We start from the raw sequence: 17,900 nt of genomic DNA, 5'->3' as shown, positions 1-17,900 counted from the left end.
CAGAGCTACATAGTGAGATCCTGGCTCAACATAAAATAAAACCCCCAAAAAACAATAAAAGAAAACTCAGAAACAGAGCCGGGCATTAGTAATACTTGCCTTTAGTCCCAGCACTCAGGAGGCAGAGTTCAAAGCCAACCTGGTCTACAGAGCGAGTTCCAGGACAGGCTCCAAAGCAATACAGAGAAACCCTGTCTTGAAAACAAACAAACAACCCCCCCAAAAAAAAAACATACAAAGGCAATGATTTCTAGGATTTAACAGCAAAAGACAGAACCAACAAATGAAAAAACAAACAAAAAACAACACCAGATTGGATTTCATGAACATTTCTTTTTTGAGTATTAAATGACTATTTTAAAAGACAATCCACTGAACCTGAGAAAATGGTCTGATAAGATCTGATAAGGCACTGATAGCCGAAATGTATTGAGAAGTCTTACACTCCGCATTAACAGGAGCAACCCAATTGAACACGAGCGATGTTCGGATCCTGAAGGTGGTTTATCAGGGATGGAGCAGGCGATCAGGAATATGAAGAAACAGCATGGAAGCCAAGTGTGGCAGAGAAGCCAGACTGCCTTCAGTCCAGCCTAGCTAAAAGCTAACCATTTTTTACCTCCCCTCCCCCCTCCCCGGCTGCAGCAAAGTAGGCAGCCAAAGGATTAACTCTTAAATCTACTGATCATTGGGGTGGCTGCTGCTGAGGACCCCCATGGAGTCCTGGGTGCCTAACTGCCGGTAACTCCATATCCCTATCCTGAGTGGTTTCACGTTCTGGACTCAGGCGGTTCGTTGGGTTCTCATCCTCCACCCGCGGAGAGACTGGCTTGCTGGCTACTGCAAAGGAACGCACCCCCACCCCCGCCCCGCACACACAGACAGACGTGCAGTGCAGCCTCTGGTTGCATTTAGTTTCTGGGTTAGCACCTCAAGGCCATCTGCAGTCTCTGAAAGCGGCCCACGTCTGGCTGAAGCGCCTGGGTGGAATGGGGGGTGGGGGGCAGGGCGGAAAATGGTGCAGGAGGTGAGGGTCTCCATTCTTCGGGCTACAGCGGGAGACCAGAGAGAGACACCACCGCTTGCAGATTAGAAACTAGGGAAAGAAGCCTCAAAACTGAGACGCCAGGCGAGGGATCCCCAGCCTTGAGTGTGGGGGTGGAGAATAGGGTCCTTCTCTCCGGGGGACCCCCCTCTGCTCTCACAGGGGCCACAGTCCTTCCCCTCCCCCCAAGCCCTGCGCCCTTGGCGGATTGGTCCCGAGCTGCCGGGGGGCGGGGCCCTATGGCCCTGACGTCACCGGTTGATGGGGGGGAGAGCGGGCGGCTGGGGGAGGGGGTGGCGAGCCCCGGCTCAGCACCTCGGAGAGCTCCCTCCCCGGCCTTGTTTTGCTCCGGAATCGCTGCCGGGGGAGGGAGCGAAGGGGCCAGGCACCAGGCGTCGAGGCCGAGGGATGGCAGTGAAGAGGACGAAGGGCCCCGGGGGGCAGAGGGCCCAGCCGTGATCCTGCGAGGGGGGCCAGGGCTCCGGGTGGGGTGGGGGGCAGCGGGCGTCGGCAGCAGTGGCCGCACATCTGAATGGAAGCGAGCTTTGTGCAGACCACCATGGCTCTGGGGCTGCCCTCCAAGAAAGCATCTTCCCGCAACGTGATCGTGGAGCGCAGGAACCTGATCACCGTGTGCAGGTGGGCGCCGCTGGCGGTCCGGATGGGGTGGTTAGAGAGAGGGGTTGGGGCGGGCTGAGAAATCTAAGGGTTAAACATGCCCACGGGGATGCTCTACAACCGCTGGCAAAAGGCAGGACAGCGAGGCTTAGAAGGAACGCGCTCACTCTTCTTCCCAGGCCCGCAGCCCGGAGGCGGGCTGGAATGCCGGTCCTTATTCTTTTTTGGCTAAACCAGGCCTATGCCCGGCCTGGGGTTTGGGGGCATGAAGAGAGTTTAATTGGCACTGCAGCTTCCTGTGAGAACCAGGAAGTGACATTGTGTGTGAGGGGGGGAGGGGGAGATGGCTGGCTCTCTTCCTGGCAGTGGGGGCAGGGTGGGCAGAGGGGACTCGATGGGGTTGGGGGTGGGTGTCCTCCAAGTCCCCTCTTTGCCATCCCTGACATCTTGGCCTCTTGGGGTGGAGCTTTCCTGAGAGACTTTTCTATGCTCAACCCTCCATGAAGCAAGGATGGTGTTTCTGAGCAGCTGCAGCCTGTGGCACAGCAGTAAAGCCCCCGAATCCATCCAGTGAAGGTCGAGGGCGCTACCCTAGGCCTGGTTGCAGAAGCCTGGGCCCCTGAGTCTGAGAGGAGATTGGGAGTCCAGATGCCCAAATCTCTGAGGGTGGGGCTGTTGCAGGGCTGGGGAAATTCTCAGCTTTCTTGGATACCAGGAAGTAATCCTTCCCACTTCAACCCTGCAGTGACTCACCCTCCTTGCCCTGCTCTGAGGCCAGAAAGCTGCCAGCTGTGCAGGCTCTCTCCCAAGCCCCACCTGTCCTTGCCTCTCCCTCCGGGATCTCCACGCCAGCTGCCTTCTCCACCTGCAGCCTCCATGCCCACCATGTCCACCAAATGCTTGGATTATATTGCTCCTGGATGCAGGGCTGATTGTCCTTCCTTGCCAGTCCCACCTGCCTGCACATAAGCCTCAGCCCTGTTCCTCCCCCCAGGAATCATGTCCACCTGATGCCCAGTCTCCGGCACCCAGAGCTCCTTGGATACCAGGGCACTTACCCACCCATGTTGTCTCTGTTTCAGAGCCTCCCCTTCCCAGTGTCTTGAAAGTGCTGTTCACACCAGCCCTGGGATGTGTGAAAGGAACGGTGTATTGATGACCTAGCCCAGAACACAGCTCCCTTCTCTGCCCTTATTCCCCATATCCTGTCAGTGTGGTGTCAGGAGCTTCCTGCCTTTGGATCCACACCTAGGGTCAAGCTTTTGCTCCAGTCCTTAGCTGTACCACCTTGTGGAAGTTTCCTAACTACTCTGTGCCTTTGGCACTTTATCTTAGATTTTACAGCTTAGATGTAAAAATCACACGTACCAAAGAATGGGTCATGGTGTGCCATGTTAGGTACTGGCCGGTTCCTGGCACACGGAAACAGCTAACTCAATGACACTCTTCTTGTCCCTCGGCCCTTGGCCATCTACGCACATCTTTTTCTTGCCTGCCAGGATAACCGGGGCTTTGATTGGGGGGGCGGGGCACTTGACCTAAGCTGGAGAAAGAGGTTCGGGTGACTTGGAGATAGCTCAGAGTTGGGGACAAGGTATAGTTTAGAGGGGTTAGGGACATGACAAATTCTCCAAAACCCCAGGGACCCCTGCTGCCTCATCACAGTCACGTGGTTCTCCTACAGCTCCCAGCAGTTCCCTTTAGCAGTCTGCAGGCTCCCCTGGGCCCTGGCCTCCCTGTCTCCATGGTAACCCACAGCAGCTATGCTCCTTCTAACCAGGCCCACACCATGGGGTTCCCAGAGGCTCTGACCAGCTTTCAGCTCCCCCAAGGACAGATGGCAGATGGCTGCCATGCTGACCAGGCCCCAGGCCTCTATTGAAGTCTGACACAGATGATCACAGATTGATAGTGTTCATAACAAAACCAATAATGGTCTGATAACAGTCATAGGCTACCTCCTGGCAGGGCCAGCCTTGACTCCTCACCTGGCCTGTGCCCAGCAATCCATGCACTCTCACCTTCTCCCACGTTTTCTGGGATCTGAACCAAAGTTGAATGAGGCAAGTGCTGATATTTCTGTTTGCACCCAAGGTACAGGCTTTGAATCCAGCAGCCTGCTTCTTCTCTCTAGCACAGTCCAAAACTCACTTGTCTGGCCTTAGGCTTTAGCCCTCTGGAGAAGCCCAAAGCAAGGTGGTGGAGAGAGGATTTGTTGTACTGTTGACTTGGGAGCCTTAATGGCCAGTGTTCCATTGAGGCTTCTAGAGCAGACAGACAATAGAGGGCAGAGGCTTCTTAGGGACTGAGCTTAGTACTTGTTTGTATGTGTGGGTTTTTTGTTTGTTTTGTTTTGTTTAGACGGCATCTCTATGTAGTTATGGCTGTCCTGGAATTCACTATGTAAACGAGGCTAACCTGGGACTCACAGAGATTCTCCTGCCTCTGCCTCCTGAGTACTAGGACCAAAAGCATGTGCCACCATGCTTGGCTAGTACTTTTTTAAAAGATGACTTTTGTTTGCTTATTTTGTGTGTGCATGTGCCACGGTGTGAGTACAGAGGCCAGAGGACAACTACTGATGGGAGTAGGGTCTCTCCTTCCACCATGGAGGTTCTGGGATTGAACTCGGATCATTGGGATTAGTGGCATGTGTTTTTATCCACTGAATTAGCTTACTGGCCAAGTCTTGGTAATTATAACAGCCACTGGAAATCCATAAGGCAAAGCAGAAAGAGCCAAGGATGGAGAATGGGGCAAATGCTTGCCTCCTCCCAAGTTACCTGACTGATCACTCCATCTCTGGAGCCTTTAGCTTCCTTAGCTATAATATGGGGAAGGTGGTCATAAGAGGACCTACCTTCCAGGGCTGTGACGAGGACAGGTGGATTGATACGTATAGTCCTCGGCACATTGTACAGTTTGGTAAATGTGGATAGAATAAAAGGACAGATCTAAGTACTTCCTATATCCCTGGACACCCTACTCCTGCTCTGTCTGCAGAAACAGAGCAGTGATGAGATGTTGGGGGCTGTTTGGCCTCTCCTTGTTCCACTCACTGCCAAGATGGCAAGTGGAGAATACAGAGCAATGATGGCAGAGAATACAAGAGGTTTAAGCAAGGCTGGAGAGGGTGATGGGGGCTCCAACCCCTTGGCCTCACTTGCCTTCTTTGGCTCTTTCTCTCTGAGAAACCAGTGTCTGGGCCCCCATATCCCTTCCAGGGACCTACTGCCAGAGCTCCCTCCCACCTGATGGATGTTAGACCCACAGATTGCATTCCCCCCCCACCCCCAAGCTCTACACTGCCTAGCTCTGGGCAGCTGGTGTGTGGGTGGGCTAGCTGAGAAGGGACGGGGGAGAGGGATGCCCCGGAGCTCAGTATCCACCTGACCATGCATGACATTCCATGTGCACAGTGGTAGCTCATGTGCCCCAATGCCGGTGGCCCCCAGCCCCAGAGAGATGGGAGCTCATTCCAACAATGTTGAAGGACTGTTTGGGACATGGGTGCAAACTGGCTTCTAACTCGTGGTTGACCCTCAGTTCACATGCGTGGAAAATGCCACTCTGAAGGGTGGTAGGGACAAAGGTTCTGGGGACTATCTCCTAGGGCTTGCTGTCTTGTTTCTACACATTGTTTCATTCTCTCTCATACCTTGTCCCCAAAGCTTCCTTTCTCTGGCCACCTCTTCTGCACCCACTTTGCCAATCAGTTTCCTGCTCGTCCCCTCCCTGTCCCTGTCACCCTCTTATTCCACCTAGTTTGGACTCTTCTGTGGTCACTCAGGTTTCACCTGCCCCCACATCACACCCATGCCCTCCATGAGCCCTTCTCTGCCTGCCTGTAACTTCACCTCTGACACCCTGGCTCTTCCTCCCTGTTGGACCCTCTCTCCCTCCCCCCCCCCAGGTTCTCTGTGAAAACCTTGCTAGAGAAGTACACAGCAGAGCCCATTGATGACTCATCCGAGGAGTTTGTTAACTTCGCAGCCATTTTGGAGCAGATCCTCAGCCATCGTTTCAAAGGTAGGCCGTCATCACCCACCCACTCTAACCCCAGCCTGTGGCTTTCAGCCACCACCCTGCTCTGATGTTCTCTATGGATTTCTAAACCCCATCCCTGGTTCAGGGCCCCATTCTGGGCTGTACATAGAAACAAAAGCACACTGCCTGGAGACTGGGGAGAGGGTCATCTGCCCACAGCTCCATCACTGGGCGTGCTGGCAAGCCTGATGCCTACGCTGGGGGAGGCAGAATGTGTGTGTGGTGACTCATGCTTATAGATGTGAGTGTTGTATGACAGGGACCCTTTCCAAACTCCCTGGTCTCGCTGAGTCCCCTCCCTGCCCTGGCTCAGCTTGTGCCCCAGCAGGTCCAGCGAGCTGGTTCAGCTCAGATGGGCAACGGGGCTTCTGGGACTATATCCGACTGGCCTGCAGCAAAGTGCCCAACAACTGTGTGAGCAGCATTGAGAACATGGAGAACATCAGCACAGCCCGAGCCAAGGTGAGGGAGGGGCCACAGCAGGTGGCAACACGCCTCACCCCTGCTTTGGACATAGGGGCCCTGTCCTTACCCCTTGCCCACAGCACTGGGAAGGGAGACCATACCTGATGTTGGACAACTAAAGGTGACCATACTTTCTAGGGCAGGGCATGGATTCGGGTGGCTCTGATGGAGAAGCGCATGTCAGAATACATCACCACAGCTCTTCGGGACAACCGAACTACCAGGTCAGACCTCTCAGACCACAGTATGCACCTGCATTGCCTATGCCTTAAGTCCCCACAGCAACCTTTCATACCTGGACTACAAGTTCCAGCATGCACCGGTAGTCTGCTTCTCCCAGATGACACCTTTCATACCTGGACTACAAGTTCCAGCATGCACCGGTAGTCTGCTTCTCCCAGATGGCATGGTAATGGGACTGCAGAAGCCTCAGTCACATACCATTTTCCTTGGCCTTGTGCCATGACCTACAACACACAGCTCTGCCAGCTCTGCAAACAAAGGCAGTCACTATTCTTCCAAGAACAGAGTTCCAGTGTGTGGAGCTTCAGTGCTTGGCCTGAGGGTTTGCCAAGAAGGTGCATCCTGAGGGTCAAGGATCACAAGGCAGAATGTGTCATTGTTGGAGTGGGAAGCTATTGAGGGTGAGGGGGTCCCCCAAATCTGATAACTTTACTACATTCTCTCCCTAGTCTTCACATATTGTCCTTTGAGGACCTACTGTATGTATGAGAAGAAGCACTAACCACTAAGACTTGCTCCCTGATTGAAAGGATTGAGGTGACCCAGAGCTTGATAGCGGCTGCTAAGCTTAGAGAACAGAAGAGTGTCACTTATAAGGAACATGCATTGTGATAGGTGTGGGGGTGGGGTCGGGCGCTAGTTCCCGTGAGTGAGTGACAATCCAAGCGGGAGACCAGGGCTGGCAAGCTGGAAGGAGGCATCTCTTTCCTCTAGGAAAGCTTGTAGTAAGTAAGCCAAGCAGACAAGTCCTGGGAGTGGGCCCCCTGGGAGTCTCGGTTCTCTCTCTGCAGACGGTTCTATGACTCCGGAGCCATCATGCTGCGGGAGGAAGCCACTGTCCTCACAGGGATGCTGATCGGGCTCAGCGCCATTGACTTCAGGTGGGGTCTGCATGGTGGTGGTGAATGGGACTTTCTCCTCCACAACTGTCCAACGCCCCTCATGCCCTCCTCCCACCCCGTGACTCTTCTGCCTCAGCTTCTGTCTAAAGGGCGAAGTTCTGGACGGGAAGACGCCGGTGGTCATCGATTACACACCCTACCTAAAATTCACCCAGAGGTGAGCAGCCCGGTTATTGCGGTGGGTGAGGAGATGGGCACCGGGAGGGCACTGAGTGTCATCCTGGTGTCACTGCCCAAGGGTCGGAGTTGGGGTGCTAGTGGGGCGAGGCGGGGCGGAGCCGGCCCCACCCACTGCTCCCGCTCCTAAGCTACGACTACCTGACGGATGAGGAGGAGCGACACAGTGCGGAGAGCAGCACCAGCGAGGACAACTCGCCTGAGCACCCCTACCTGCCTCTCGTCACTGACGAGGACAGTTGGTACAGCAAGTGGCACAAGATGGAACAGAAGTTTCGCATTGTCTATGCGCAGAAGGTGAGCGAGGCGAGGCGAGGCGAGGCGCGGGGAGATGGGCGTGGCGTGGGCAGGGTCCAGGCTGGGACACCAGCTGGGACCCCTTTGGAAGCTCTAGCTGAGCTGGCGCTGCTTGGTAGGGTTACCTGGAGGAGCTGGTGCGTCTGCGCGAGTCGCAGCTGAAGGACCTGGAGGCGGAGAACCGGCGGCTGCAGCTGCAGCTGGAGGAGGCTGCAGCACAGAATCAGCGGGAGAAGCGAGAGCTGGAAGGCGTGATCCTGGAGCTTCAGGAGCAGCTGTGAGCACGCCTCCTGCCCTGACCCGACCCGACCCCTGGGAACCCCGAAATCACTCCATTGGATGGCATCACTTTCCTTACACCAGCATCCCATTTGCATCAGCCCACCCATATCCCACTCTCCCGAGGCCTGTGGTTGCCAACCACTACCCCCGACATTAACATCCTGGAGCCTCCGTCACCCATCAGCCAGGGACTCCAGTCACTGCTGAAGTACCACATTACTCACAGGACCTCAGCGGCTGAAGCTCTTTTGTTCAGGCCTCTGATCTGCATCACCCAGCGATCCCACAACCTGGAACATTTCTCCCCTAAACTTGTTCCAGCTAGTTAACTAGCTAGCACAATTCCCACCCACCCTCTCCACTTTCCTCTCTACATCACCCCAACTAAGTCTTAAGCACTCCAGCCCTCCAACTCCCAACATGAATGCACTAATCCTGGCTACCCCTCTGTCCCCAGGCTACCCCTACACTCCCTCCAGGATCTAACGCTGCCTCCCTGGCCCCTTTAGAAACATGGTGTCACTAATTAGCAGGCCTCAGACTTGTGCTCCTTCTGCCTCCAACCCTTGTGCTGCAAACTCCAGATCTGGGCCATCATCCCTGAGCAGTGTATATCCCAATTTTTACCACTCAGGCTTCCTTTCTAAGCCCTGGCCCCCACCTTTGCTGAGTCTTGCTTCCCTCTCCCAGCCAGGCCTGATCCCCCTCCCCCTCCCAGGACAGGTCTGATCCCCGGTGACCATGCCCCCCTGGCCCAGGGTTCCAAGGAGTTCACTACACCCCTGGTCAACCAATGGCCTTCCCTGAGCACACTCAATAGGCCTGAGGGTGCCAGCAACTCGAAGCTATATCGGAGGTAAGCCCCAACCCAATTGCTGCCCTCAAACTCCCTCCCAGGAAGCAAGGCCTGGAGCTATGTACCACGGCCTGCACGCATTTCTGTCCTGTCATAGACACAGCTTCATGAGCACCGAGCCGCTGTCTGCAGAAGCCAGCCTGAGCTCAGACTCCCAGCGTCTGGGAGAGGGCAAGCGGGATGAGGAACCCTGGGGCCCCATTGGTGAGCACACCCCCATACATATACCTTGGCATTTCATATACTTTAGAAAATTGCTGGGGGTCTATAGTGAGAGAATGGCTGAACTGAAGGGTCTCTTAGCCCTTCCTGTACTTACATTACAGCACCAATGAGGAGCTTGCTTTGGGGTTTCAGAGAACCAAGTGCAAATCTAGGCTGCACCCCCTCACCTGCAAGCTTGGTCAGTCTCTTCACCTTGCTGTAAAATAGGGACATTGGTGAAAAGAATCTCATGTCCATTTATGGAGAGGGCTCAGTGACCTTTTAGTATCATGTGATATCCTCACAGGGCTCATACTCCAGAGAGTCCTCAGCCTAGTTTGCTCTCACGGTATGCACTCTGTGAACTGCTCGGCTGACCAATGTTTCCCCCTTTTCTTTGGTGCCAGGAAGCTCAGAACCAAATTAGTGGCTCCCTCCGAGTGAATGCCCAGGACTTCCGCGCATGCGTTGTGTTACCTCACCCCTGGCTCCAACTTGGTTTCTCCCTTCCTAGTTTTCCCCATGCCTGGACTTTTTTTTTTTTTTTTTTAATAGATATATTAACTCCACTGTACCAGATAACTGGATTTTGAGACACTGCAGGCTTTGGACATGTAATCCACCACACTGTGTTTGTGACTGTGTGTGTCTCCCCAATCAGACTGTGAGCTCCAAGAGGGCAGGAATCATGTCTTGTCCATTCTCTGTATTCCCAATGTGAAACAGAGCAAATGCTTACTGTGTGCTTAATAAATGGACAAAGAGGCTGAACCTCAGGGGGAGACCAGAGACATGACCGGATGATTACAATACAGTGTCCCAAGCCCAAAGTAAGGCACACGCCATCAGGGTTTAATGGCAGATGCTTCAGAAGAGGCCAAGAGTCTCCTGGGAGTGACCTGAGAATTGTCCTTTTACTGCCCATCCCTGAAATCCTCTGCCCCACATCAGCCTGGTTGGCCCAGCCTCACCCGCCCTCTCTCCCCAGGGAAGGACCCCACGCCCTCCATGCTGGGCCTCTGCGGCTCCCTGGCTTCCATCCCCAGCTGCAAGTCCCTGGCCAGCTTCAAATCCAACGAATGCTTGGTGAGCGACAGCCCCGAGGGCAGCCCGGCACTTAGCCCCAGCTGAGGAGCAGCACGGGCAATGCCTGCCCCACCTGCCAGGGGCCACGGACAACGGTCACCTGAGTCCCCCAACCCAGGCAACCCTTCAAGGATGCTGACCATCTAGCCGAGGGTCTCTAGGGAAAGACAACCCAAGCCTCTTTCCTGCTTCAGCTTCCCACCAAGGAGGCAGGAGCTGCATTGGCAAGTGGTGGCACCAGGAGGAAGGGGCACCCAGGTCACAAGTAGCCAGTCCCCTGGGAAGGCTGCTCCATTCTGGTGGCCCTGAAGTCTGCCTGGTTCCTTTTGCTCATGTTCCACACCTGCCTCAGAAGCAGGTGGTCCAGCCCTGGCATTCCTGCTGCCCTGCCTCTGGTCTATCCCTGTGTACCCTCTGAAGTCATCCTTCCTTGGTACCTATGTGGGGAGATTAGGCAAATAAAAACCAGAGGACTGAGGTGGCTTCATCTGTTGGGGAGTGGGGTAGGGCTCCATAGCAGGCTCTCTAAATGAAGGTAATGGGGCAGGACTAGCATGTGTCCTATGGGAGCAAGTGGGCCATAATTCAGGGCAAGGGGGGAGGGGCTTCTTTCTGGCTCTGACCCCTCTAGTATTTTCTCAAGCACTAGCAGAGCCCTCTGACGGTGTGCCTTAGTGGGACATTTGCCTGCCATAGGCATATGCAACTCCATTGTGAATCAGAGCTGCAGTCCCATCCATTGTGCCAGAGCTGGCAAGCAGGGGATTCTGCTCCAGCAATACCACCTTGGCGTGCGCTTGCTCTCACGCCAACACAGTGGCCCAGCATGGAAGGACCTCTTCACCATCTTTCACCTTTGTCCTGTCTGACTGGGTACCACGTAACGTGGGAAACTTTTAAGACAGGGTATTTAGCTGGCCTGGGGCTCACTGTGCAGACCAGGCAGGCTTCAGACTCAGATCCACTTGCCATCCAATCTCTAGTGCTGGATTGAAGGTGTGTGCCACCATGCCAGGAGTGGCAGCCTTTTTTTTTTTGACAGAATCTTGTTATGCAGTCCTGGTTGACCTGGTGCTTGAGGCAATCCCTTTGCCTCAGCCTCCCAAGTGCTGGAATAACAAGTGTGGGTGACTGACTGGGGACCCCCAAATGCACACACATACCCCAAGACACCGCAGTCACAGCAGTGCACAGAAGGTCATCTTTAGACAGGGAAATAAACAGAGCTGCCTGGCCCGAGATCTTGATTCCTCGGGGCCAGGCTTCAACAAACATAAAGGGTTACAAAGAAAGGGGCAGCTGTCAGATTTGGTCTTGAACTTGGAGGTGGACGAGTGGTGACCGTGGTAGGGAGAACAGCAGGAATCAAAATGTGAGGGTAGCCTGGGTGACTGGGTTGGGGAGGAAGGCACTTGGCTCAGTCTCCTGTCCCCACCCGTTCAAGAGCTGGTTGCTCCTCGCCTTTCAGGAGCCCAGAGGCTGTTCCTGGTTGAGCCTCTGGAAGAAACTTTTGCCAAACTCGTAAGTGCTGATCATGATGGCACACGAGGGAGCAGCCTTGATGATTCTTGGGAGGAACCCTGTGGTGGGAGGACATACCTTGGTTAGAGGCTGGGTCCCTTCACAGATATAACATGGAAGTACACACACAGTACATGTGCACACAGACAGTTACCCACCAGCAAACAGTCCTCTGGTGCCCGATTCCGCCTTGATTCTCCGAAGCAGGAGCCAAGTGGAATCAATTCTTGGGGGCTTCACTACAGATTCAAGACCCAGTTCATTAGGACTCAGTTTGGGCCCCTGCCTGCCCCCCACCTTGACTAGCCCAGCTCACCTCTCACAGCCTCCAGTGCTCCCAGTGTGATCTGTCGCTGTGTCTTCACCACATCAAAGGGCAGAGTAAGGGTGGCAGCCACCTGGTGGGGTGGGGTGGGAAGAAGGCTCGGCTCCATTCCCAGGGCCCCTGTCCCAGCTCTCCCATAGCTCGTGGGAGGGACTAAAGCATCTCAAGGGTGGCTGAGGAAAGCAAGCAGGCTCCCTAGCAGGGACTGCTATATGTGAGGGCCTCCTCTGGTGGCCTCACCCCCAACCCAGTCAACTCACCATTCCTGAGATGCCACCAGCTACAAAGCTGACGCCCACAGATGTCTGGTCTTTTGGCCCATTCAGCCAGCTCTTCACCAGCTCATAGTTGAACCAGTACAGAGCTTGGGAAGTAGAGACATTCATTAAAGGTGGGAGCCAGGGAGTGGGCTCCAGACTTCTCATCTCCCACCCACAGCCAAACCACCCCAGGTGGTGCCTGCTTTGTACCTAGCCAAACCCCTCCCTGCCAAGTCCGTATCACAAATAAGGAACCCAAGGCTCAGAAGTGATGAGTTCATGGTCATTAGTAACAAAGGAGAGACTTGTGTGTAGAGACCCCTTCAACATTATCCAAAGCCTCTTTTACCCTATGCCCTGAACAAAAGTGCCTACCTGAGAAGGGCACATCTCGAAGGGCTGTGGGACCCCAGCCAAGCCACAGTGAGCGCCAGCCCCCCTGAGCCACCGCAGCTTGAACACAGGTAGCTAGCTGCCGGTATGACACGTGCTGAGCCTGTAGCTTGGTCCGCACAAGCTCCAAGGGGCTGATGACTGTCACAGTGCCCACTATGGTTGGTAAGATAGTAGAAGGTCAGGCCACGGATGCCATGCATCAAAACCCAGCTCTTGCCCCCGGGTCTGAGGGTTAGCATAATACCCCCACCCCCAGGCAGAGGCTGGCACTGGGACCCAGGAGGGACAAAGGGAGGTCAAGAGCCAGGGCTGTGCTCACTTCGGGCGAGGGCACCAGCCACCATGGGTGCGTAGAGGTCAGAGGTCAAGGATTGACCACACAGGAAAGCCTTGAGTTGGTCATAGGCAGTGAAGTAGATGGCAGTAGCTGGCACAGTCATCACCCTGGGCATACCAAGAGGCCAGAAAAGTCACCTAAGGACTCCCAGTTCTTTCAAGCACTCCCTCCCTCACCCTGCCAATAGGAGTCAATGGAGGGGGCAGGAGTACTCACAGGGTGGCTGGGAGGCCGCTCCACAGGGTCCTAGTGCCCTCATGCCTCACTATCTTCACAAAGGCATCCTGACGAAGCCAGCAAGAGCCCAGAGGAAAGATAGACATGAACAAGGTCTGTGATGGGCTGGCTCAGAGCTAGTTGGCCCTCAGGTCCTGATAAGAGCTAGCTAGCTAGCCCTCAGGTTTCCACACGCAGCTACCCAATTGGTTCTAGGTGGACTCCTATTCACCCTTTAAAACCTTAAGGAGGGCTATGGTGCAGAGTGCTATTCAGTAGCAGAGGGCTATTCAGTAGCAGAGTGCCAGACTAGTGTGTATTAAGGTCATGGTTTTGATTCTCAGCACCAGGACCAAAAATTCTTCTGAAAGAATCCCAGGCAAAGCCCGGTGGTGGTGGTGGCACAAGCCTTTAATCCCAGCACTTGGGAGGCAGAGGCAGGTCAATCTCTGTGAGTTCAAGGCCAGCCTGGTTTATGGAGTGAGTTCCAGGACAGGCAGAGCTACACAGAAAAACCCTTGTCTCAAAAAACAAACCAAGCCAAGGGGTGGTGGTGTACGCCTTTAGTCCCAGCACTCGGGGAGGCAGAGGCAGGCGGATCTCTAAGTTCGAGACCAGCCTGGTCTACAAGAGCTAGTTCCAAGAGCTAGTTCCAGGACAGCCTCCAAAGCCACAGAGAACAAACAAAAAAACAAAACAAATCCCAGGCAAGCCCTCCCTGCACAGAACAGTCCACCATGCCCCACACCTGCAGCCTAACCAAAGCGAGTCGCTCAGTAAATGGTTGCTCCTTACCAAGGTGCCAGTGAATCGGGTAGGATCCTGAAACCAGGGGGCACAGCGAGTACCATTAGGGCAGAGGTACAACGGCTCCAGGACACCATTGCAGTATAGGAGGCACTTCCCTGGGGATTGCAGAGTAGAGGGAGCTGGGGAAGGGGATGGACATTAGCACGGCAGGGCCTGGAAAACTGCTGGGTGACACAGCTGGGTCACTATGTGGATATTCCTGTGTGGGGCATTAGGCTGGCTAATGTGACCTCAAGGTGTATACTAGTCTATGACCATGGTACCCCATGTACTCTAGGGACACACCTTCCACAGGGGTAGTTTGGGGCACTCACATTTGGTGTAGAAGAGACTCCAGAATCTGGAAGGCGTCAACTCTGAAACACAAGTTATCCATGGTGATCAGGAATAACCCCCCCATACTGGGATCCCAAGCTCTGGGAGATCCTTATTTTGTCAGGCAGCCCCCTCAATCTGGCTCCAGGTTCAGGTACTCACCGCTGGCTACTGAGGGCCTCTGAGACTGAAGGCGGACCTTCACCACATCCAGGGGTGTCACTGGGGAAAGAGGTAGGAACCAAATTGCCTCCAACCTCTAGTTCACATCAACCCCCACCAGCCCACATCCCATCTCCCTAGGCCTTACTGAAGAGGGAGGTGACCACAGCCCCAGCTCCTGAGGCCACCATTTGCTGAACGGGGCTAATGCCCCCAGGATCCTGATCGTCCATCTTGGACTTTCAATCCTGAAAAACAAACCGCGGTCAAATGGAGCTTGCCCTCTGATAAAAATGGCCTGGGGAGCCTGGCGGTGGTGGCACATGCCTTTAGTCCCGGCACTCAGGAAGCAGAGGCAGGTGGATCTCTGTGAGTTAGGGACCAGCCTGGTCTACAAGAGCGAGTTCCAGGGCAGCCTCAAAAGCCACAGAGAAACCCTGTCTAGAAAAACAAAAGAAACAAAAAAATGAGGAGCCGGATGGTGGTGATGGTGGCCATAGTGGTGACGGTGTCGTGTCGCACACCCCTTTTACCCCCAGCACATGGCAGGTGGATCTCTGTGACTTCGAAGTCAGCCTGGTCTACAGAGTGAGTTCCCGGACAGGCTCCAAAGCAATACAGAGAAGCCATGTCTCGAAAATACAAAAACAAACAAACAAACAAAGGCCTGGGGAGAGACAAACATGAGGTAAGACACGTTGGGACTTCACCAGGGGTGCACTCAGGGCTCATCCAGCGCTTGCCTCCATAAGGCTTCAAATTCGTAAACGGCTTCACTTTGTCAAAGGGGAAACTAAGGCTCAAGAGATGCGGTGACCTTCAAGGTTACACCATTAGTTTGGAAAGAAGGTCCAAGAGCCGTTGGCCAATGGCATTTCCTCAGCCACATGCCTACTATGAACCTCCGGACCTCAGAGGCCAAAAGATCAAAACACCTGAGCCTTGCCCCTCCACCTAACACCTGGGCGGGCACATGGGCGCCCTGGGCGAGGTGGAGTTGGGCATGAGAAGAAACGGGTAAACAAATCTGGCGATAGAGAGGAAGGTCGCTTCCCTCTAGAGATTGATCGCTGGCCCTCCCCCACACGGCCAGCCCAGGCCACAGAGGCCAGGCTCGGAGGCCTGGACCGGAGGCCGCTCTCTGCCTCCTCTCTCTCTTAGGTATAAGCCGCAGGCTCAACCGAGATGGAAGCAGACACCCGGTAACAATCCCCGTCTCCGAGATTCGGTCGCAACCCATGCCCAGGCCCAGGCAAGGGTCGCCTGGCGAGGCCCACCCCTTCCCCCAGCCTCGGTTAGGGTTCCCGGGGACCTTCCAAGAACCCACTCCAGTTCCGGCCCGCTCACCTGGTTCTGAGCCGGTGCCTGCGCCGCGCCGCGCCAGGGGCCTGGCGGGCCCATAGCGGCTCCGCGGCCGGTGGAGGGTCCGCGCGCGCCCGCTTCGCCCAGCGGCCGCCTAGGAAAGCGGTGGCGCAGGCCCCCCCCCGACGGAGCCAGGCCCCGCCCCGTGGGCCGACTGGCCGCGCGCACGGAGTGCAACGGGACCCACCCACTCGCGGCCTCCGCCTTCCACCGGAGTCCCGCCCTTGCGCCGCGGCCCCGTGGGCGGGTCCCCGCGGTTCCGCGCTCCTTGCAACCCGCAGGTCAAGGTCGCCGACTACACGGCGCATGCACCTGGCTGCAAGCGCCCTCTGCCCCCGCCCGCGCCCCGCAGGATCCCTGCCCTGCCCGGAGAGTCTGCACCTGCGATCGGTCGATCGTTGGGACTTTGCAGACCGAGTGGCTGTCGCTGCTCCGTGTCCTCTATAAGGGGCGCCGCGAGGGTCGGCTCTCCAAGGACATCAGGGCGTGGAGGGAGCAGCCACGGCAAACGTTCGCCCGCTGAGCTCCGTGCGTGGCGGGAGTGTGTAGGAAGCAGTTACCATCGTTTTCGTTCATGGATGATGAAACGACGTCGCAACCCCAGAACGCTTCATAAGGGGCAGTGCAGCTGGGTTAGCCGTGGGGGCCTCGGGCTCCGCGGACACGCATTGAGAGGATGGAACAGGGAAGAAAACAGGTGTTTCGCGAACTGTTATGGCCTTTAAAGCTCAAAACTTTTTTATTTTTTTTTAGGGGGGTTTTTGGTGATCTCTGTAACCTTGGCTGGGCTAGAGCTCCCATTGTAGGCCAGGATGGCCTCTACCAAAACTTTTCGTAGTAGGTTATTGCTGACATAGGCGACCCCGTTTTACAGACTATAAGACACTCAAAGTTAAAAATTTTCAGCCTCTGCCTTCCCAGGTGCTGGGAGGGCTCGCAGGCAGCGCTGTTTCCGCACGAGCTCAGCACCCTGAACCCCGCCCCCCGCCTCTCCTTTAAGACTTTGACACTAGCGTGATGCTCGTTCTAACAGACACGGGAGCACGCGGTGTGAGCCTGCACCTTTAAGAAGAATGGGCCGCGGCTCTAACGTCACTACCTTCCCCGCCCCGCAGGCCCCGACTGGTCGCGCACAGCGCTGGAGCCGCCCAGCCAGCCCTGCTAGCACGTGGATTCCAAGGGGCCAACCATAACTTTTCGCTGCGAAAACCCTTGCGGCTTTTCCGTAACTCGGAACCTCCAGTTTTGGGGGCGGAGTAAGAGCAAGCGGGTAGTTAGAAAAGCAGCCAATGACTAAGAGGCCCCGGGAATCGGATGGCGGAGAGGCTGAGGCGGGAGGAGCCACGGGTTAAGTAGGTCGAGAGTAGCCTGGGCTATATTGTAGACCCTACTTTTGTCATTCCCACTCTCTTCTCATGTCAAACCTGGTTTAAAAGTGACACAAAAATCATTTCATGAACTGTCGCTTAAGTTGGGAACCCAGCCCCGCCCCCCAAGGTCCTTTCAACCTCAAAGTTAATGGTTTACCAAGTTTCAGAGAGATTACTTAACTATTCCGTAGAGGAGAAAACTGAAGGCCCTCCCTGTGTTCAATCTCTCTCTCTTTTTTTCTTTCTTGTTTATGATTTGGGGGTTTTGTTTTGTTTTCTGTTTGTCTTGAAACAGACTGTCTTGTGGCCCAGGCTAACCCCAAGCCCCAAGTTTAGGCAAGGATGACCTTGAACCAATCTTCTTGCCTTCCGAATGCTGGGGTTACAAGCATAAGCAGCCACAGACCAGCAGTAGTTAGCTACTTTCCCTACCCAGCTCCCAAGATGAGAAGAGTCCCCTGCAGTCATTCAAAAGTCTGCTCTCCATGAGGTCACTCTGCCCCAGCAACACCACTCACATATCTCAAGTCACTGACTTGTAATGTCCGAGGCAGTCTGCAGGCTGGAGAGCTTGTGCGTGGATAATGAGGCATCGGATTCTCTC

General features: G+C 55.1%; 2 protein-coding genes across 4 annotated transcripts; one reads left to right on the top strand and one right to left on the bottom strand.

The window, feature by feature from the left end:
* Positions 1 to 1,604: 1,604 nt before the first annotated feature.
* Rundc3a (RUN domain containing 3A) lies at positions 1,605 to 10,699 on the top strand. The gene is made up of 11 exons (XM_035448156.1): positions 1,605 to 1,684; positions 5,538 to 5,692; positions 6,024 to 6,172; positions 6,314 to 6,399; positions 7,210 to 7,299; positions 7,397 to 7,477; positions 7,629 to 7,794; positions 7,914 to 8,071; positions 8,795 to 8,932; positions 9,030 to 9,136; positions 10,125 to 10,699. The coding sequence occupies exons 1-11, from the start codon at positions 1,605 to 1,607 to the stop codon at positions 10,265 to 10,267; spliced, it is 1,353 nt and encodes a 450-aa protein (XP_035304047.1). The 3' UTR covers positions 10,268 to 10,699.
* A 701-nt stretch (positions 10,700 to 11,400) lies between these two features.
* On the bottom strand, positions 11,401 to 16,067 carry Slc25a39 (solute carrier family 25 member 39). Of its 3 annotated transcripts, none has more exons than XM_027427978.2 (12): positions 15,912 to 16,067; positions 14,713 to 14,812; positions 14,565 to 14,624; positions 14,402 to 14,443; positions 14,073 to 14,206; positions 13,278 to 13,345; positions 13,044 to 13,168; positions 12,704 to 12,877; positions 12,329 to 12,432; positions 12,060 to 12,141; positions 11,902 to 11,982; positions 11,401 to 11,802 (listed from the first exon to the last, which is right to left on the bottom strand). In XM_027427978.2, the coding sequence occupies exons 2-12, from the start codon at positions 14,795 to 14,797 to the stop codon at positions 11,687 to 11,689; spliced, it is 1,071 nt and encodes a 356-aa protein (XP_027283779.1). In that variant the 5' UTR covers positions 14,798 to 14,812; positions 15,912 to 16,067; the 3' UTR covers positions 11,401 to 11,686. The 3 variants fall into 3 exon arrangements, with proteins under 3 accessions (XP_027283779.1, XP_027283780.1, XP_027283781.1); XM_027427979.2 differs by having other exon boundaries at positions 14,073 to 14,182; XM_027427980.1 differs by lacking the exons at positions 13,278 to 13,345; positions 14,402 to 14,443; positions 14,565 to 14,624; positions 14,713 to 14,812; positions 15,912 to 16,067 and having other exon boundaries at positions 14,073 to 14,161.
* Between the last annotated feature and the right edge of the window lie 1,833 nt (positions 16,068 to 17,900).

Source organism: Cricetulus griseus, chromosome 7, assembly GCF_003668045.3.
Source record: "Cricetulus griseus strain 17A/GY chromosome 7, alternate assembly CriGri-PICRH-1.0, whole genome shotgun sequence".
Taxonomy (NCBI): domain Eukaryota; kingdom Metazoa; phylum Chordata; class Mammalia; order Rodentia; family Cricetidae; genus Cricetulus; species Cricetulus griseus.
The sequence above is the reverse complement of the archived record's forward strand: the minus strand, read 5'-3'. Positions and strand labels throughout refer to the sequence as shown.